This window comes from Primulina huaijiensis, chromosome 15 (genome assembly GCF_012295235.1).
Source record: "Primulina huaijiensis isolate GDHJ02 chromosome 15, ASM1229523v2, whole genome shotgun sequence".
Lineage (NCBI taxonomy): Eukaryota > Viridiplantae > Streptophyta > Magnoliopsida > Lamiales > Gesneriaceae > Primulina > Primulina huaijiensis.
In genome coordinates this window covers 1,082,276-1,099,199 of record NC_133320.1, presented here as the reverse complement: position 1 = coordinate 1,099,199, position 16,924 = coordinate 1,082,276, and the positions used below count along the sequence as shown (strand labels likewise).

The following is a 16,924-nucleotide window of genomic DNA, read 5'->3' as shown; positions in this document are numbered from 1 at the left end:
TTCCGGTATAGCATAGATAAAACACTATCCAAGCGAAACCTTAAGGATTTTGCTGATTTTGGCCATTCTAGTTGAATTAATGTAAAAACTTAATAAATGATAAGGGTCGAGTTTTTCTCAACCATGGAACCTACGGTTCAGTTCTGGTGAAGTCTAAGAGTCTCGAGTTAACAGAGCAAAGTAAAAAAGAAATCCAGGCTAATTCTCGAATGAATGAGTTGCAGTAGAAGATCAAGTATTGCCATGTTTATGAATAAAGAAAAGACAAGCGTGGCACATACTCTGATAAAATTTACCCCTCTTTCCCTCTGTTTTGGAGAACCCAATCCCAATTCAGATTCAAATATACAAATGGCTTCTACTTTACTTTCCTCTTCTTTTCCACCATAATGAACAGAGAACAGAGAGCGGTTCTTCTCACGAGAAATGTCTACAACTAAAAATGCACAAAGTTCTTTGTTTGTTACCCTTTATTGTGATGAAGAGGAAGGGAGAGAAATTGCATCGAACAACTGTTTCAATGGAGAAAGTCATTCCCTTTGTTCTATGTTGTTACTGGAGGAAGATTTGTTTTGGGATGATGAGGAGCTCCAATCCCTTTTCTGTAAAGAGAAAGAAACTTGTATCAAATCAAACACTATTATTGAAGCCGGCTTTTCCATTTCTCTGGCTAGAAAAGAGGCAGTGGAGTGGGTTCTGAGAACCAATTCTTTTTTTGGGTTTTCATCCTTGACTGCTGTTCTTGCAGTCAATTATCTGGACAGGCTTCTTTCTGGACCGAGTTTGCAGAAAGATAAGCCATGGATGATTCAGCTTGCAGCTGTTACTTGCATCTCTTTGGCTGCTAAAGTTGAAGAAACTCGTGTTCCTCTTCTCGTAGACCTTCAAGTACGTAGCATTACATAACTTTTTTGAGATACCATTTTATAAGCTTGTTTCATTTCTGAAATATACAACATATGCTCTATTTTCTTGGGGAAACAGGTGGAGTGTACCAAGTATGTGTTTGAGGCAAGAACCATTCAAAGAATGGAGATTTTAGTGCTTTCATCTCTCAAATGGAGGATGAATCCCGTGACCCCACTTTCATTTCTTGATCACATTGTGAGGAGGCTTGGATTTAAGAGATACAACCACTGGGAATTCCTCAGGCTCTTGGAAAATCTACTCCTCACTATCATCTCCGGTATGAACTGAATATTTGTTGAAATTTGATAAAAGGTCGGATTTTTTTGACAACTTTGGCTCTGATTCCATGTCTTCTGGTTTTGTTTAATGAAAGATTCAAGATTCTTACATTATCTGCCGTCTGTTTTGGCTACTGCCACCATGCTTCATGTTATTCATCAAGATGGGCGATGCAATGCCATTGGCTACGAAAACCAGCTCCTTAAAGTTCTCAAAGTTAACAAGGTTGGTGTTTGCACTATGGTTCTCAAGAACAGTCTTGGTGACAACTTTCAGTTTCACAGCAATCTGATGGAATTTTACTGCTGTTCCATATTTTATTGCATTAAAAGCTCAAATGTTTTTTTAAAAAAGCTACATATTATTTCAAATAGCAAAATTCCTCAAACTCTATCCATTACCACCAGCATTTTTTGTCTGTAATTAATATCTCTCATTGAATATTGATATTAGTATTTGGAGCACGACCTCAGTAAAAAGCCAAGATATTCAGTCATCAAAAATACTCTCTCCTTTTCCCATCTTTTTTGCCTACCACTCTTAACACTCCCATTTATACCCAAATTTTCACGGTCAGTCAAACCATGGTCTACACCTTATACTGTCATAAATATTTGTTGCATAACCAGTAATAAAACCTTTTTTTCCCTCTCATTTCATCAGGAGGAAGTGGACGAATGTTATGAGCTCACTCAAGAAACACTTTGCAGAAGCGGTTTAAATGGCAAGAACATGACTCAAAAGCTCAAGTTTTGCCAGATCTTAAGCAGCCCAGGTGGTGTAATCTGTAATGGATTCATTTTGTCGTTCCAGGTAGCCCAAGTGATTCATCGTTAGCTGCAGCATCATGCATTCCTTCTGCAACCCATCATACCATTTTCAAGAAAAGCAGAGTTCAAGAACGGCAAATGAAATTGAACAAAGTTTTTGTGAATGTTGTTGGAAGCCCTCATTAAATCTCTAATCTGTGTTTCCAAGAATGTCCATATATATATATAAAAAGTGTTCGGTATTATTTCATCTGGACGCCTAAGTAAATTTAAACTGCCACGTCTTCCCAAAATCTCTGACAAAACACAAGATCCAAGGGAGTTGGTAATCGAATTAAAGACTGAAAAAAAGCTCCTTTTAATTAAATATTGTCATCGGAGTCTTCTTTTTTCGCAGTCATTTTTGTATCCAAAACGTTATCGACTCTGTGGATTCGAAGCGTGTCCAACACTAGTCTGGTGGTGAAGTTGCTGCTGCATCATGGTTGTTTCATTCACTGTGCTGTCCACACTCGACGCATAAGAACAATGAAAACCACAGAAACAACTTTTTGGGATAAGTGCATTGCTAATAATTTGTTGGAATGAGTGCATAAAATAAATTTCCCTAAAAAAAGACCAAAAGTGTGGGAAACTACTGCTACGTTCGACCCAGCATCATTTTTCATGTGATACGATACATTGTATAGTATTAAAGATACTTGTGATCTTTATACAATCATTGGATAATACTTTGGATATTTTCCTAAAAATAAGGTCCAATAAATCATCATATAGAAAAACAAGATTGCAAAATCCGTGGTCACGTCAATTAGGCTAATAATAAAGCATTTTGTTTTGTTTTTAAATTTTATTTTATTGATGAGGTGTTTTGCTTACTTATTTGGGTTTAAAAAAACCCCAAGTGTGTTTTTTCTTTTTTTGTGAGTAAGTCTCAAGTGATACGGTCTCACGAATTTTTATATGTGAGACTGGTTAATCCTACCGATACTCACAATAAAAAGTAATACTCTTGTCATAAAAAGTAATATTTTTTCNGATACAACTAATATATATATCCTTACAAATACCACATACAGAGATAGATACAACTAATTTTTTTTTTCAAAACTGAATAATCCTCTTTTTGTCTGTGTTATCAAATAAATAAATATCACATTTTTATCAACTTTCTAAAGTTGTAAAGGAATGGTTTTTATACTATAATTTTTTTCGATTTAATTTGTATCAAAGATTTAAAATATTAGAACTTGAACTACGAAAAAGTTCAGCTCTAATCAAAGAAAACAAAATGATATCAAAGAGCGTAGAATTTCGATTACATTTTTATTGTTTATGGTAAAATAATATATCAAATTTAAATAAGACAATATGTTTAATAACACAAATGGGCCCATAGTTATATGGTGAGAGTGGGCCCTTATCGTACAGCAAGATCCATTTCAGTGGGCCTGCATGGATCTGAGACTGACCTCAATAACCTGGTAGCATTGGCACACCGTACGCGTGAGGTGAATAATTCTGAATTTACTTCTCCTTTTTATTGCAAAATTTGCATTTATTACACTCAATTTCCGAAACTTCTTTCTTCCATGGACACCAATCCATTAGTTATATGTTTCACCTCTGATAAATATATACATATATTATTTTTTGTTTTTGTTCAATGGCGGATGACCCAATGCCGTTACCATTCGATATACATTAGGTTTAGCTAACACAATAATCTGTAAATCACACTAGTTAAGTAAACTGCGCCGGGCAAGCCCTCTGCGACAGACTTGTCAAAAAAGTGTTGGTAAAAGGAATCGAACTTATGATTATAGATCAAATGTTTATCTATAACACCAACTCAAATATCCCTTAAAAGCTTCACACATATACACACACACGTATATTATTGTATTATATCAAAATTTCATGTTAAATATATTGCACTATGCATAATTATTAGTTTATGAAGTATACTTCATCATATATATTATTACTTCCATTACAAATATAAAGGTCACATTTTCTTCATTATTCACACCCAAATATATAGTCATGTGTTATGTTTAATGTTATTTTATCTATTCTTTTACTGATCTTTTCATATTATTAAAAACATAAATTCATTATATACTTCCAATAAATTATTATTGGCAGGTCCTGATATATATTACTTGAAGATAACTGATTTTCTTGGGGGAAAATAAAAATAAATTTCGAAATGAATCCTGTACGCATGTTGTTTGTGTTAATAATGCATCCATGTTTTTTGTCTTTNCAAGAAAAATCAAGCGTAAACTCCAATCAGAAAACGATAGTATAAAGTAAATATTGCACATCTCAGTTTATTTCAGAACCGACACTTATCCAGCAGTCTACTTAAAAACTAATATCAAAGGATTCTGGGATTGTAATACCCGAAACAGACAAACATCACTTAATCAGGATGCATCTTATGGGGGAGCCCTCAGCACCAAGCAATCTCAACGGCAAACAATGCACGGAGTATATCCCGGGATGGACACCGTCTAGTTTCAGGGCTTCAACAAGGATGATTTCCTGAAACATTTTCAGTAATATTGATTACATTTTATAGTACAAGTATATGGAAGTTAAATTCTTCAATATAATCGCCATACTTAATACACCATGGTGATCGATTCTGTCACCGTATGTTCTAAAGAAACTGTATATTTTTGGAAGTGGACAAAAGTGGCGCATATATTTAGATGATCGGAAAAGAAATCTTACTCTGCCTTCAAGAAACACCAGATGGGAAGGTATTAAATCAGCATATGCAGCAACAGACAAGTAATCAATTCCTAAGGGGAAGATAAGCATATGGATGGAACAAGAGTCAGTAAATAGTGCAAAAGTATGATATTTCCACTGCAAATCACATGAAAGCATGGTATAACTTCGACACTTGAGATTTTCAGCAAACAAACTACTTGTTCTGATAAGACAGTCGGCAGCTTACCAACAAGTTTGATGTCAGTGTTATCGACAAGCCACTTTGCCCCGTCTTTCATGAATCCCACGTAACTTGCGTCAAACTCCTTCTTAAACATGAGGCGCCTGAAAAAAGAATTATATTAGTTATAGTATCAAAACAAATTGTGTCACCCATATAAAGAAACGCATAAAACTTGACAGATTGAAGAGTTGAGCATTTATAGAATCTGGCTAGTATCTAGTCTAGCCCCTGCCAATAACAAAACGGAATATTATAAATCTTACCCTCTAGACTTACATAAAAACTCTTGTTAGACGGTTCAATTTTGTGAAGCAAATCTTCTATTTCAGTCACACATGAAAAAGTATTTTTTTACGCAAAAAATATTATTTTTATTGTAAATATCGACATGGTTGACCGCCTCGCGAATAAAGATCCGTGAGACCGTCTCACAATAGACCTCTACTCGCAGACTTAATGATGACTAAATCACAGCAGTGTCCGATGTTTTGAGCTAGGAGAAGTAAATACTTCATTTTACAGGCAAAAAATTATACTCCCTTCATTAAGAGAAACTTGCGTAAACATTTGTAAAATGGTATCTGATGTCAAATATACCCCAATCAATTACAGCAACAAGGCTTGTTGACCATCAATGGCCATCGCATAGAAATAAAACTTTGGAGATTATTTGAGTTTTGACTGAGAGAATCAGAGAATAGCAGCATTTCATTATCTTTCCAGCATAATCTAGAATGAGAAAATGTCGAAGAAACTTTCCAATAATGGATGATTACGATGTTGCATACAAAATGAAAACTGCAGAGTTTGGTCCATTTTCCCACCGATTACAAAACTAAGAGTTTCCAGAGCATTTTTTTTTAAACATGAATTGGAAAAAGTAACCGAGGGCTTTAGGGTTGATCAGATATATGGTTAATGCAACCCGGGTATCAAGTAGCTCTGCACAAAGATTCTTAATAAAAGTACCTGTCCGTGTTCAATGTTCTGAAAAGCACTCTTCTTACTCCTTTGGGAATGTGTAAAGTCTTCATAACTTCAGCTAAACAAACGACAAATTGAACGAGAGGGAAGTCAAATTTTTTTTTTTCAGGTGAGCGGCAAAAGCATGGAAGCCATGATTTACATTTGAAAGGAAAGCGACGACAGTAGTAGGCACGGATAAGTTTAGGTATTTTGATTTTTCAACAAAAACAAATGCTGTCACACAGCTTTTCAGTCACTCTCTTGCAGCTATCACACTAAAAACTACTGGGACGCGTCATATTCCACAAAGCATACAACAAACTAGGCATAAAATTGTAAAATGTATTCCATTAAAAGATTCTTGAAAACAAGGTAAAAGTCCCAACTATAATTCTGTCAGTTAGAGCCTTGATCATCTTCAGAAGACACTAATGCTGACAAAGATTAGATTTTTCATGCCCAATTCCTATGTGCAGTAGTATTTCTTTGAGCAATAATAACATTCAGATGAACAGGCACAGAGCAATAAAGCGTACCGGTTATGTTTTGATCTCTCGGAACATCTACAAGTAATGCAGGACCTGTTCAAATACACAAAATTTGAGCATCAACGATAAGTTTACATGGCAGTTCAACACATCAAATGTTCAAACCATAGTGGCAGGACGGGTCCCGTGAACAAAGTAAGATACTGATAAGAAATTCATAAAGTAATTGTAATTAAACATCATTAATACCATTGAGAACGTCGAGGTCGAGCGTGTCAACGTCAAATCCTGCATCAAAGTAGTGATCGAACACATGTCCTGGTGCATCGACGTGCGTCCCAGTGTGCGCCGGGAGCTTGAACTCCGAGTTATTAGCAAGAGACCCATTCTTCATACTCTTCGGAAGCCACAGGAACTGCCCAACGCCATCCGGGGACTCCCACGACGGCATGTCCGGATGGTACCGGTGGCTGATGTCGATGATTCGGCCCCCTCCGTACACTTCACGGCGGACGGGCACGAGATTCTCAGTGGGTTCGATGTCATAGTGTGAAGGATATGCAACGGCTGCGGGTGAGGAGGCGAGGGCGAGGGGGGTAACTGCGCAGGCCAGGGCGCATGCTACCAGGAAGGTTTGGAACGATTTCATGGCGGAGGAGGATGATCAAGCGCGAGATATTTGTGTGGAAATTTTGGGGGATAGTTTGAGCTGCATCAAAGACTTGTGATTTGCTAGATTCTTCCAACAGTCAACGCGATAGACTTATCGGCCTTTGGTGGTGTTATTATTATTATTATTAAATTAAAATGATAAGATCGAATCTTATTTTTTTTAATAATAATAATAATAAAGTTATACGATGAATATATAATTATAATTATCAAAAACATTGAAAGTTAGTTTGTTCGAAAATATAAAATTTGCAAATTCTTATATGTAATATTATATTGTATTAGCATATGTGTTTTTTCATCATAACATGTTCGAATTAAATTAAATTTGCAAATTATTTTTTAAAAAATACTTTAATCTAATAAAAATCAAGACGTCAAATATCTACTAATAGTAATCAAAACAAAATCAAATAATCTAAAAAAATTTAATATCCCAATAATTATTGACGGAGGCCGTGATGGATCGCTCGGTCAGGCTTTGGGTGGCCGCAAGCGCCGGCACTGGGATGGATCCACCGCTACATGTGGCGGTACATCTTCTTATGATGGCGGTGTACCGGACAGACATGTTGATTCTCATAATCAATCTGGACTTTTACTTAATACCACCGGAACTGTACTTATGTTTGAAGTTTGGTTAATTATTTTTATGCTTTTGAACGACTAATTTACATGCGAATTAGATATAATTTAGCCAACTAACTTATCCAAAGTTGAATCATGATATTATTTGTGTTATATTAGATTTACTTAATTTTTATGCACATTTTCAACATGGTAAATAAATAAAATACATGAGTAACTTTACAAGGGAGAGACAAATATCTTTGGTATTGATACTCACATATACCACTCACATATTATCAAATCATATTCTAGAGGATGTCACATGAGATACGTTGTTCTCTAGAGAAATAGTAGTAGTTTTTTTTTTTATATAAAAATTCAAATGAAAGTTATGAATTTTTTTAAATTGAAATCGTATGAGAGAAAAAAAAAATGTAAAAAAAAGATATGGTGACATATATAGTTGGCTGATTAAATTTTGTTTCGAGAATTATAAAAATATTTCATAATCGTACTTAGTAAAAGAGTATAACTTTAATAAATGATATACAAGAGCTTAGTACTAATTTTACCTATTTATAAATATACAAAATATATTAATAATTTTATCATTAATTTCTCTCGTTACGAAATACTTTATAAAATGAACATGAAGTGTATAGTCTTGTGGATTCAGCTCTATGAACAAAACACCATTAATCCACCAAGGGAATTAACATATCATTAACTATTTAACCCCCTTTTTTTTTTTTTGAAAAAACTATTTACTGTTTTGAATAAGAAAAAAGAGGTTTCGAATTTAGAATTATATTTATCCTGCCGGTTAATAAATGGTAGATAGGATTTATAATATATTAGTTACTCTACACACACGATGTTGATACTATATGTGTACAGTATTTTTTTATCATTATCGATGGACTAAATTGAAATTTGACCAATTATGGAAAGATTAAATTGATATTTGAATTGTTGAAATAAAAAAATAAAAATAAAACGTGTGTTGAAATTTAAAACAAAAACAATAAACAAAAGTGTAATATTAGTATCGTATAATGGTAAAGTGGTAAAATTAGAAGAAAAAATTAATGTCTTTTTTAAATAATTATTATCATATCCTCGGTTTTAATACATCAGAATAGATAACCCCGTACTTGCAACGTAAATTATCACAAACAGATAAAGTTCAATGGATCACTCACATGCACGCAATAATGAATAAACAATAAATTTTTATGCATAATCAGTACTGCCCACCATGTGCGCCACCGCCTCCACCACCAGTCTCTCCACCGGCGTGAGGTGCTTCGGCAGCTGGAGCCATTATAGGCTTCTTCTTTTTCTTTGCCAAGCAAAAGAGGCCAACTGCCAAGAAAGATAGGAAGAACAAACCACCAAGAGACACGCAAACAGCGATAATAGTCGTGTGGTTATTCCCGCCGCCGCCGCCTGGAGGAGGAACAACTGTGTCTGATGGTGGAGAAAACGGAGTGTTGGAGCTAGGGCTTGGTGGTAGATATGGTGATGGAGCAATTGGTGGGAAATGCTCATACGGGTACGGCGGATATACTGGAGCACCTGGCTTTGGATACGGCGGAAGAGCTGGTGTTCCTGGCTTCGGTGGCTGAAATGGAACGCCGGGCTTTGGTGATGGTGTGTAATGTGGTGATCCTGGCGTTAAGCCTCCCGGTGGTGTTTTGGGTGGATATGCTGGTGTTTGCGGCGGCACGGTGGGGCCATGGGGTTTAGGTGGGTAGTGAGGAGTCAAAGGAGTCGGTGGTACGGCTGGACCTTCGCCTGGTGGGTAATAGTGACCACAATGTTCTTTGTAGTAGCAAGGTGGAGGAGGAGGAGGAGGAGGAGGAGGATGTGGTGGCGGCGGCGGCGGAGGGTTACATGGAGGTGATGACGGAGGAGGAGGAGGTGGTGGCGGCGGGGGCGGGGGGTTACATGGAGGAGGTGGCGGAGGAGAATGGTATGGATATGCAATCTTGATACTTTTGAAAGAAGGCATTTTCCCTTAAACGCAGTGATTAACTAGGTGGATAATATAAAAAGCATTCACTTGAATCATGATGTGGGATATATACACACACAAAAATGTAAATCTCTAATAATCTATGATTGTATGACCTGTATCTCACATTTAAGGCTTGGTGACTACACTTTTTAAATTAACTAAGCATAGAATCTTGATCCGGACAGCTCTAATCCAGGACCAGATATTAAACTACGAATTCGTAGCGTAAATGCAATAATTAAAGGTTGATGATAACACATAATTATAATTTCAATTTTCATTATTTATATTTGAAGAATATCTGTCTGTTATTTTGAGGCCGACACAAATGGACAAGGCACAAATCGTGATAGCTTTGTTTGCATGTTGCAGTACGAGTTAAGCTACGAGCTGGTGTCAGTGTTAACCGTGAAGAATTTATGCGTTTGTGTACTTCAACAGCTCACGTTATTGGTGGGGCAACTCATTTAACAAGGCCAAAAACGAATTTTACCTCTCTTCTTCATGTCTTATCTATTGTCTATTTTTGCGTCTTCTTTTGGTGTCCCAAATATATGTTTACCATCACCAAATTACCAAGAATAAATTGCATGCGATTCATTTCAAAGGAATTTCATCCTTTTTGGAACAACATAAGGGGATGATATGCAATTTACCCACCACAACAAGGACAAAAATATTTTTAATTTCATAAAGAGGTTGCAACTATTGTTGATACCAAGAAAGGTATAGAGAACACTAAAATGGCATAAGAAATGCTTGATGAGTTAGGATATTAGATATATACATCAGTTTTCCAGTCCTCCCAGACGTTGGGAAAAGAAAAGGGCTTCGTGTGTGCAGCTAATCAGTAAGGATAAAGACCATCTCCTGTAATATTGGATCACCTAGAGTACAGGACTATAAGCCAACTTGTGACAAAATTGCCAAAATAAAAGCCAAAAACCCGTCATTTAGTCTTCCTTATTCTGCCCCCACTTGGGTTGAGATGTTTCGGTATGGTTAGCGTTTAGGGCGGACAGTCAATTACAATATCAGTTCTACGGGTCTTCTTGTTAAGAAGTTGTTGGTACACGGTTATGTTGCAGTATGTGCGTTCTCAGACTAGTATTTTTAACCTGTACAATTCAGTTGAACCAGAATTTATCATAAAATAATGGTGCGAAAGAATGTTCCAGTGGCAAGAGCAGATAGTTGATCTACCTGTATGGAAGCTAACAAGGAAATGAAATATTTGCATTGTTCTAGCAAAGAATATTCTTTTGTCGTCACCTTTGCAAGCTCGGTCACTAAAGAATTTAATTCCTCGACCTGTAAATCAATGTAGCACATATCATGTTAAATTTACTTGCATTTGACAAATGTTCATATCTAAAAAAACAACTCAGGCTATCCAAGAATAGGAGGTTCAAAGATTACAGTTGGCAGAAGTGAGTATATAGAGGATGCCATTGTCTGTGTAACTTCAACTGCTGAACCGATTGCATCTTTCAAGCTTTGGACTTCTGCCTGTCAACATTAAAAAACAAATTTGATTAAGTAAAATATTGATACAAGTTTTCCTTTTTACACTTCAAGATGCTTGCAAGATACATACAACTGCTCCTCCGCCAACTGGAAGACGGAGGGTACTGGCCTTCAAAGCCTCGATAGCTCCAAGAACAGCAGTTGAGTGATCCTTGTCCAAAGAAGCCCAATTTTCTAAAAAGGAGATCTAAATGGAAAAAAATTGTCCAGCTTCAAATTTTTATGAAGCCAATACAAACAAGAACACATAAGGAGGTCGTGCAGTAGAATCAAAGAAGTTTGGTTTAGAGAAAAATCGCTACATAAACTCATCTAGTATAAGCAGCAACTTAATAGTCTTGTTGGATTGAGAATCTTGCTGCCATAACAAAATTTATTGGTGGTGGTAAAATGTAGTTAATAAATTTTAAATGATAAAGCAACCCAAAACACCACATCTATACAACTAAACAAGACAGCATAGACAATGTTAAAGAAACCAGTGGCAACATTAAAAAAATGGTAAATTTAGATTTATAATCCTCATGTTTCAATGCAACACCAGATTTTGACATAACATTATTATTGGTTTCTTCTTCTGCTAACCAGTGGACTAGAAGTGCTATTCAATATGACTACATATTGAAGCTATATGGAAACTAATTGAATGTGATTCAAGAAGATAAAAGAAGTTCTCACTGCAATTCAACGTGTCTTTAAGACTTTGAAGTCAAATATGGCAAGCAATTGCTGGATCACACAGAAGTAGATACCAACTGTGGATATAAGAACCCATTTCCTTTTTTTGGATGCGTGCAAGTCAATACTTAAACTAACATCAACTGAATAAATATTTAAATTCTAAAAGTCAGATTTTATAATGTGTCTCTTAAGTAATCATACATCGATTTGTGAAACAAATTTGATTCCTTGCGTATCAAAAGGCTCTGATGTTATAAACATAGAAGTCAAGGATCAAGCTTACTTGTCCTTTCAGAATGGAAACTAATTTCAGCTTTTGCCTCAGCAGCTGCAATCTGTGTCTTCTTTTGGTAACAGAGTCGCGTAAATCGGAGATTGTTATCCACGCATTCCATAGATTTTTCTGGTACAGAAAAAGATACAGTTCATAAAATACATCAGCAGTATATGATACTGAAAAAGAAACTTTGGAAAAAGAAAATGTCTAAAAAGAAAGCAATAGATCACAAGTAAAAAAGAATGATCACAAAGCAAGTGCTTGTGCAAAAACCATGTCAGAGACATTTTTCAATTAAAGCCGGAGGATAGACAACTCCAGTAGAGAAGTGACATAGGCAAAAAAATCAAGTCACACACCCACACAATAATTCTTTATCCACAAGAACTCATATTGCACTAGCATCAGTCAACAGATTAATAACTAAGTTGACTAACTTCTCCTTTATTTTCAGCTTGCAGAATTTCTTCACCAAAAAACATCTACATTCATTAAGAACATGGCTCCATTATCTCACGTCTCATACAAGATGTTCCAGCATTTCCATCTAGTTTACAAGATAATCAGACAACACAATGAAACAAGAAGTTAAGATTGTCGATGATTAGTTATCTGAATATTTCTCTACCTACTTAATTACAATTAAACTAAAAAAGGATTCACATGAGCTACAATGAGAATGATTGATATTAGAAGTATCATAAGACAATATCGTACACGAATCACTTAGCCAAGCCATAATTAAGAAGGTATCTTATGGGCCATGTTTAATGAAAAGTCCCTCAATATTGCAAAGGAAATGTTCAATGTGAGTGCATAAAAGAGAACATCACTGAGTTCTGAACAAAAACCGAGTATCCAGCAAATTCATCAATCTCTTAGTAATTTTAACAGTAGGCTACAATGCACTGTTGCATTCTTTTTTTTAAAACGCGGAAAACATGTAAAATCTTAATAGTGATTTTCAAAATAACATATCTCATTTGGCACGATCAAGCAATAATAACAAGAACGAAAAAGATCTCACCTCTGCACTGTGTTTCTGCACCAGTAAGATTGCTTCAGTTCTAGCATTTACAATGCGCCATTGGAGATGCCGATTGTAGAGAAGTCTCAATAAGTGCGCATCGACAATTCGGTTCTCCCCGACCTTTCCCCTCCGAACATCAACAGCAAAACTAAGGACTGAAGGTGTTTCAAAAAAATGGTTACTAATAGTGCTAACAACATTCCTGATCCGAGATGGACTATTTCCTCGAAGCGGAGATGAGCCCATGGGTGGCATCAGCTTGCCAGGTGACGCCGGTCTAATACCTCCATGTATATGAGGTGACATTGTTCGTGGGGATGATAATGGGCCATCACTAGCATACATTTTCAATTTTGGCGGCATAATAAGTTTGGCCGAAGGACTTGTTGATAAAGGTGAACCTGGATCATGAAGCTGCCTCAATCGGCTATTTGTTTCTTGCCAAAACCTTGCGGAAACAGAAATCCCATGAAGACCATTTCGCCTACTGGAAGCCCCGCTACATTCTTGAACTTCTGAAGTACTTCCAGAAGAGACGCTGTCTGAATCAGAAGCTGTGAGATCAGATGGCACCAATGAATCATTATTAACCGAATTTCCATCAGAGACTGGTTGAACAGCCTTTAGAAGCTCAGAACTGCCCAAATCAAGACTCAATCTATCATCAATTGAAGGCATCCTCTCATCAATCATCGACTGCTGCAAAGCTCGAATCATATTTCTAGATCCAATTAACTGGCTCCTCCCCACAACACTGCCTCTACTATCAAAACTCCTCGATAATGGGTTCATCATCCGGTTCCTTGCAGGCCATCTATGCTGATCAACATGCTTAGAAATCTCAGCCTGATCTCCTCCCACATCTCCCTTTCCCCTAAAGGGACTGCTAGTCCTCCTCCTCTCAGGGGTTCCCTTCCTCGCACTACTCAAATTAGGTGACGCAGGGGCCACCTTAGTCTTGCTAATAGGAAGTGAAAAGGCTTCACCCTGAAAGGAAACAGACAAACTCCGGGTCGATATGACAAGAAGCTTTGTGGCAGCTGAAACATCAGAGGCATTGTCATTCTTGGAGTCAAGATCGGGTATTAGAGGCCTGGCAGCCGCCAGCCGCCGGCGGTCTACAGATACAGACCTCTTGGGAACAACAGAAGGCAAATTGGACACTGCGGTTGAGTTTCTTGAAAGCAAAGGGGAGGGATACCTTCTTGATGAAGAAGAAGACGAGGAAACAGATGATGAATTTGAAGTGGAAGTGGAAGTTGAAGGGGACATGTACCTAGAAGAGACCATCCTGGATTTGGGTTTTCTCTGATTATTTGAAACACCATTATTATTATCTTTCTCGGAAGGTAACAATGGAGTTCTTTTGGGGTTTTCTATGTCAGTAAATGAAGCTGCTCCGGAAACAGCAGCCACCATCGTCGCAACCAAGAAAACACATACAAATACACACCAGACGTAAAAATTCAACTCACATTTTGCTCTACGACATAATACACCCAGAAACCCTTTAGGCGTTGACGTTTTACAAAATAATACACCTGCAAGAAAGATCAAGAAATCTCACTGTAGCTCAGAAATCCATAATGGGACTACGAAAGATTCCACATTTTTCACCAAGATTTCTTCGCATGGACGTAACACGGCTACATTGCACCAAACTAAATTTATTGTGAGAAAAGCTGAAGAAATTTCGAGACTCCCAACATTTTTCCGGCAAGGCTATAACAGAGAGAGAATGGGAGAGGAGAGTTGGTGTGGGGGACTGAGAGACGAAGGGCACAGTATTGTTCGTATGCGGTACGAAACTAGTCGGTTTGCCGATTTTTTTCAGTAGATTTGTAAAATATTTTATTTGTATTCGATTTAAATAATATTATATATAATTAAATTATATAATGATTTTTATAAAATAAAAAATTCAATACAAAAATTTTATTTATTAAAATTTTGTGATAAATTTAATAAAAAATCACATAAAACAATAGAAAAATGAAACGATATAATAGTTGTTACAATTGTTGTAAATATCAATGTACGATATATTAGTTGTGTTTTAACATTACTCATTTGAGTTTATCGTGCTAGAGCGGAATTCGAATATATTCAATTTTTTTAGTCGAATTCGAGCTCAAATTTTTGGGGTAAATTTGGTGACATAATGTGAATCGTATTAATTTTATCAGTGATTTAAAGAAACTCAACCACTGTTTTTAGTTAGTTTCTCGATGGATTTTTCTCGAATGACATCTATATGAACGATTATTGTCGATATATGTGAAGAATTATTTCTTTCAAAGATGACCTAACTAGTTATTGATTTAGGATTGATCATCAAGGATCAAAACATTCTTCAATCTCAAATTTTAACATTCTTCGATCTCATATTCGTAAAATTATATTAGCAAAAAAAAATGTTAATTTTTTTTTTGGAAATTTGATTAAATGCATCATTTAATAAACCCATAAACCTCTACTTGTCATGTTTAATTTTCCATCACATCAATTTATTGAAAACTGATTATATAAAAATATTTAAACTAAACTAAACACATCCCATTTATAAAATCTTGACTCCACTAGAGAAGTCCACACANTGTTCACGAGATCGAGACGGCAACTTTCCCCACGGGTCTGGGGCCCCGCGGGGAAACCCGAAACGGGGATGGGGATCCCCGATTTTTTCGGGTTCGGGTTCGGGGATTTAAAAAAATCCCCGATGTAGTTCGGGACGGGTATGAGATTACTATCTCCATCCCCGAAATCCCCAAACTCGCCCCGAAAATAATATCAATAATTAAATAATAGTATTATCAGTATTAATAATATAATAATATTATTTTTTTTTTAAATAGTAATAATATTATTATTATTAATAATATTAATATTATCACTCATAATGATAGATAATAATAAGTTTTGATTTGAAAAAATCTCTGAATCCGTCATCATCTTGCTATATTAATATTTTTGAAATGAAGATGGAAACGAAGATGAGAAGTTGATCCCCGAAGTTTCGGGTTTGGGGATTCTCCGAACTAGAAAAAGCGGAGATCGGGACGGGTATGAGGGTAAGGATGAAATTCAAAGACGGAGATGGGGATAGCAAACTCGCCCCCGCCTCAGTCTCATTGTCATCCCTAACTATGAACATCCCATATGTGTTAGTTAACTCATTCAAAATTTCAAGATAATTTTGGTAACTAATTAAACTAATACACAATTACTTACCCGATTAGGATTTCAGGATTTAGTGTGCTTCACTTAATGCCGTATATGTATAGTGTAATAAAAATTTACAAAAAGTCTAGTTAGACAATCTCACATGTCAATTTTATGAGACAAATCTCGAATCCGACCCAACTCATGAAAAATATTACTTTTAATGTAGAAATTATTGTTTCTTCATAGAAAATATGAGTTGGATCGATTCGTCACATGATTATGTGATTTTTCACAAGAACTCTACTTATAAAAATTAAATGCGGCTTTGCATAAAATTCATATAAATTAGGTATAAATCTCTTCGTGTGGCATCATAAATTCCTCAACCGGTTGGATGTTTACCAAAGCTACAAACCTATTATTTAGCTTAAGATATCAATTTTTAGTTTAATGAAAATCTTGATTTGATGAAGAAGAAATATGATTATCGTATGGAATTATGTGTAGATCAAGAATCTAGCTAGACTCAAAGCCCCATCGAATTCTATTCATTGAAAATTTTGGAAATATTATTTAATTGAACATCCAAGACCCAAATATAT

At 35.9% G+C, this 16,924-nt stretch overlaps 2 protein-coding genes and 1 pseudogene across 2 annotated transcripts; 1 reads left to right on the top strand and 2 right to left on the bottom strand.

The window, feature by feature from the left end:
* Window positions 1-201: 201 nt before the first annotated feature.
* Window positions 202-2,303, top strand: LOC140959931 (cyclin-D3-3-like; annotated as a pseudogene).
* Window positions 2,304-4,243: 1,940 nt separating this feature from the next.
* LOC140958847 (cyclase-like protein 2) lies at window positions 4,244-7,143 on the bottom strand. The gene is made up of 6 exons (XM_073416418.1): window positions 6,630-7,143; window positions 6,429-6,473; window positions 5,896-5,968; window positions 4,930-5,027; window positions 4,701-4,771; window positions 4,244-4,508 (listed from the first exon to the last, which is right to left on the bottom strand). Exons 1-6 carry the CDS (start codon window positions 7,027-7,029, stop codon window positions 4,383-4,385), a joined length of 813 nt encoding a protein of 270 aa, XP_073272519.1. The 5' UTR covers window positions 7,030-7,143; the 3' UTR covers window positions 4,244-4,382.
* Window positions 7,144-10,333: 3,190 nt separating this feature from the next.
* LOC140958846 (QWRF motif-containing protein 2-like) lies at window positions 10,334-14,977 on the bottom strand. The gene is made up of 7 exons (XM_073416417.1): window positions 14,775-14,977; window positions 13,155-14,698; window positions 12,134-12,253; window positions 11,240-11,356; window positions 11,062-11,151; window positions 10,846-10,953; window positions 10,334-10,760 (listed from the first exon to the last, which is right to left on the bottom strand). Exons 1-7 carry the CDS (start codon window positions 14,788-14,790, stop codon window positions 10,698-10,700), a joined length of 2,058 nt encoding a protein of 685 aa, XP_073272518.1. The 5' UTR covers window positions 14,791-14,977; the 3' UTR covers window positions 10,334-10,697.
* Between the last annotated feature and the right edge of the window lie 1,947 nt (window positions 14,978-16,924).

Bases quoted from the DNA above. Each gene is read 5' to 3' on its own strand.
- LOC140958847 (XM_073416418.1), bottom strand. From the start codon at position 7,029: ATGAAATCGTTCCAAACCTTCCTGGTAGCATGCGCCCTGGCCTGCGCA. The intron at 5,969-6,428 runs GTACGCTTTATT...TCGTTTGTTTAG, and splicing joins GAGAGATCAAAACATAACCG to CTGAAGTTATGAAGACTTTA. The intron at 4,772-4,929 runs GTAAGCTGCCGA...TCTTCCCCTTAG, and splicing joins CACTGACATCAAACTTGTTG to GAATTGATTACTTGTCTGTT.
- LOC140958846 (XM_073416417.1), bottom strand. The intron at 11,152-11,239 runs GTATGTATCTTG...TAATGTTGACAG, and splicing joins CAGTTGGCGGAGGAGCAGTT to GCAGAAGTCCAAAGCTTGAA. The intron at 10,761-10,845 runs GTAGATCAACTA...TGAATTGTACAG, and splicing joins CCTTGTTAGCTTCCATACAG to GTTAAAAATACTAGTCTGAG.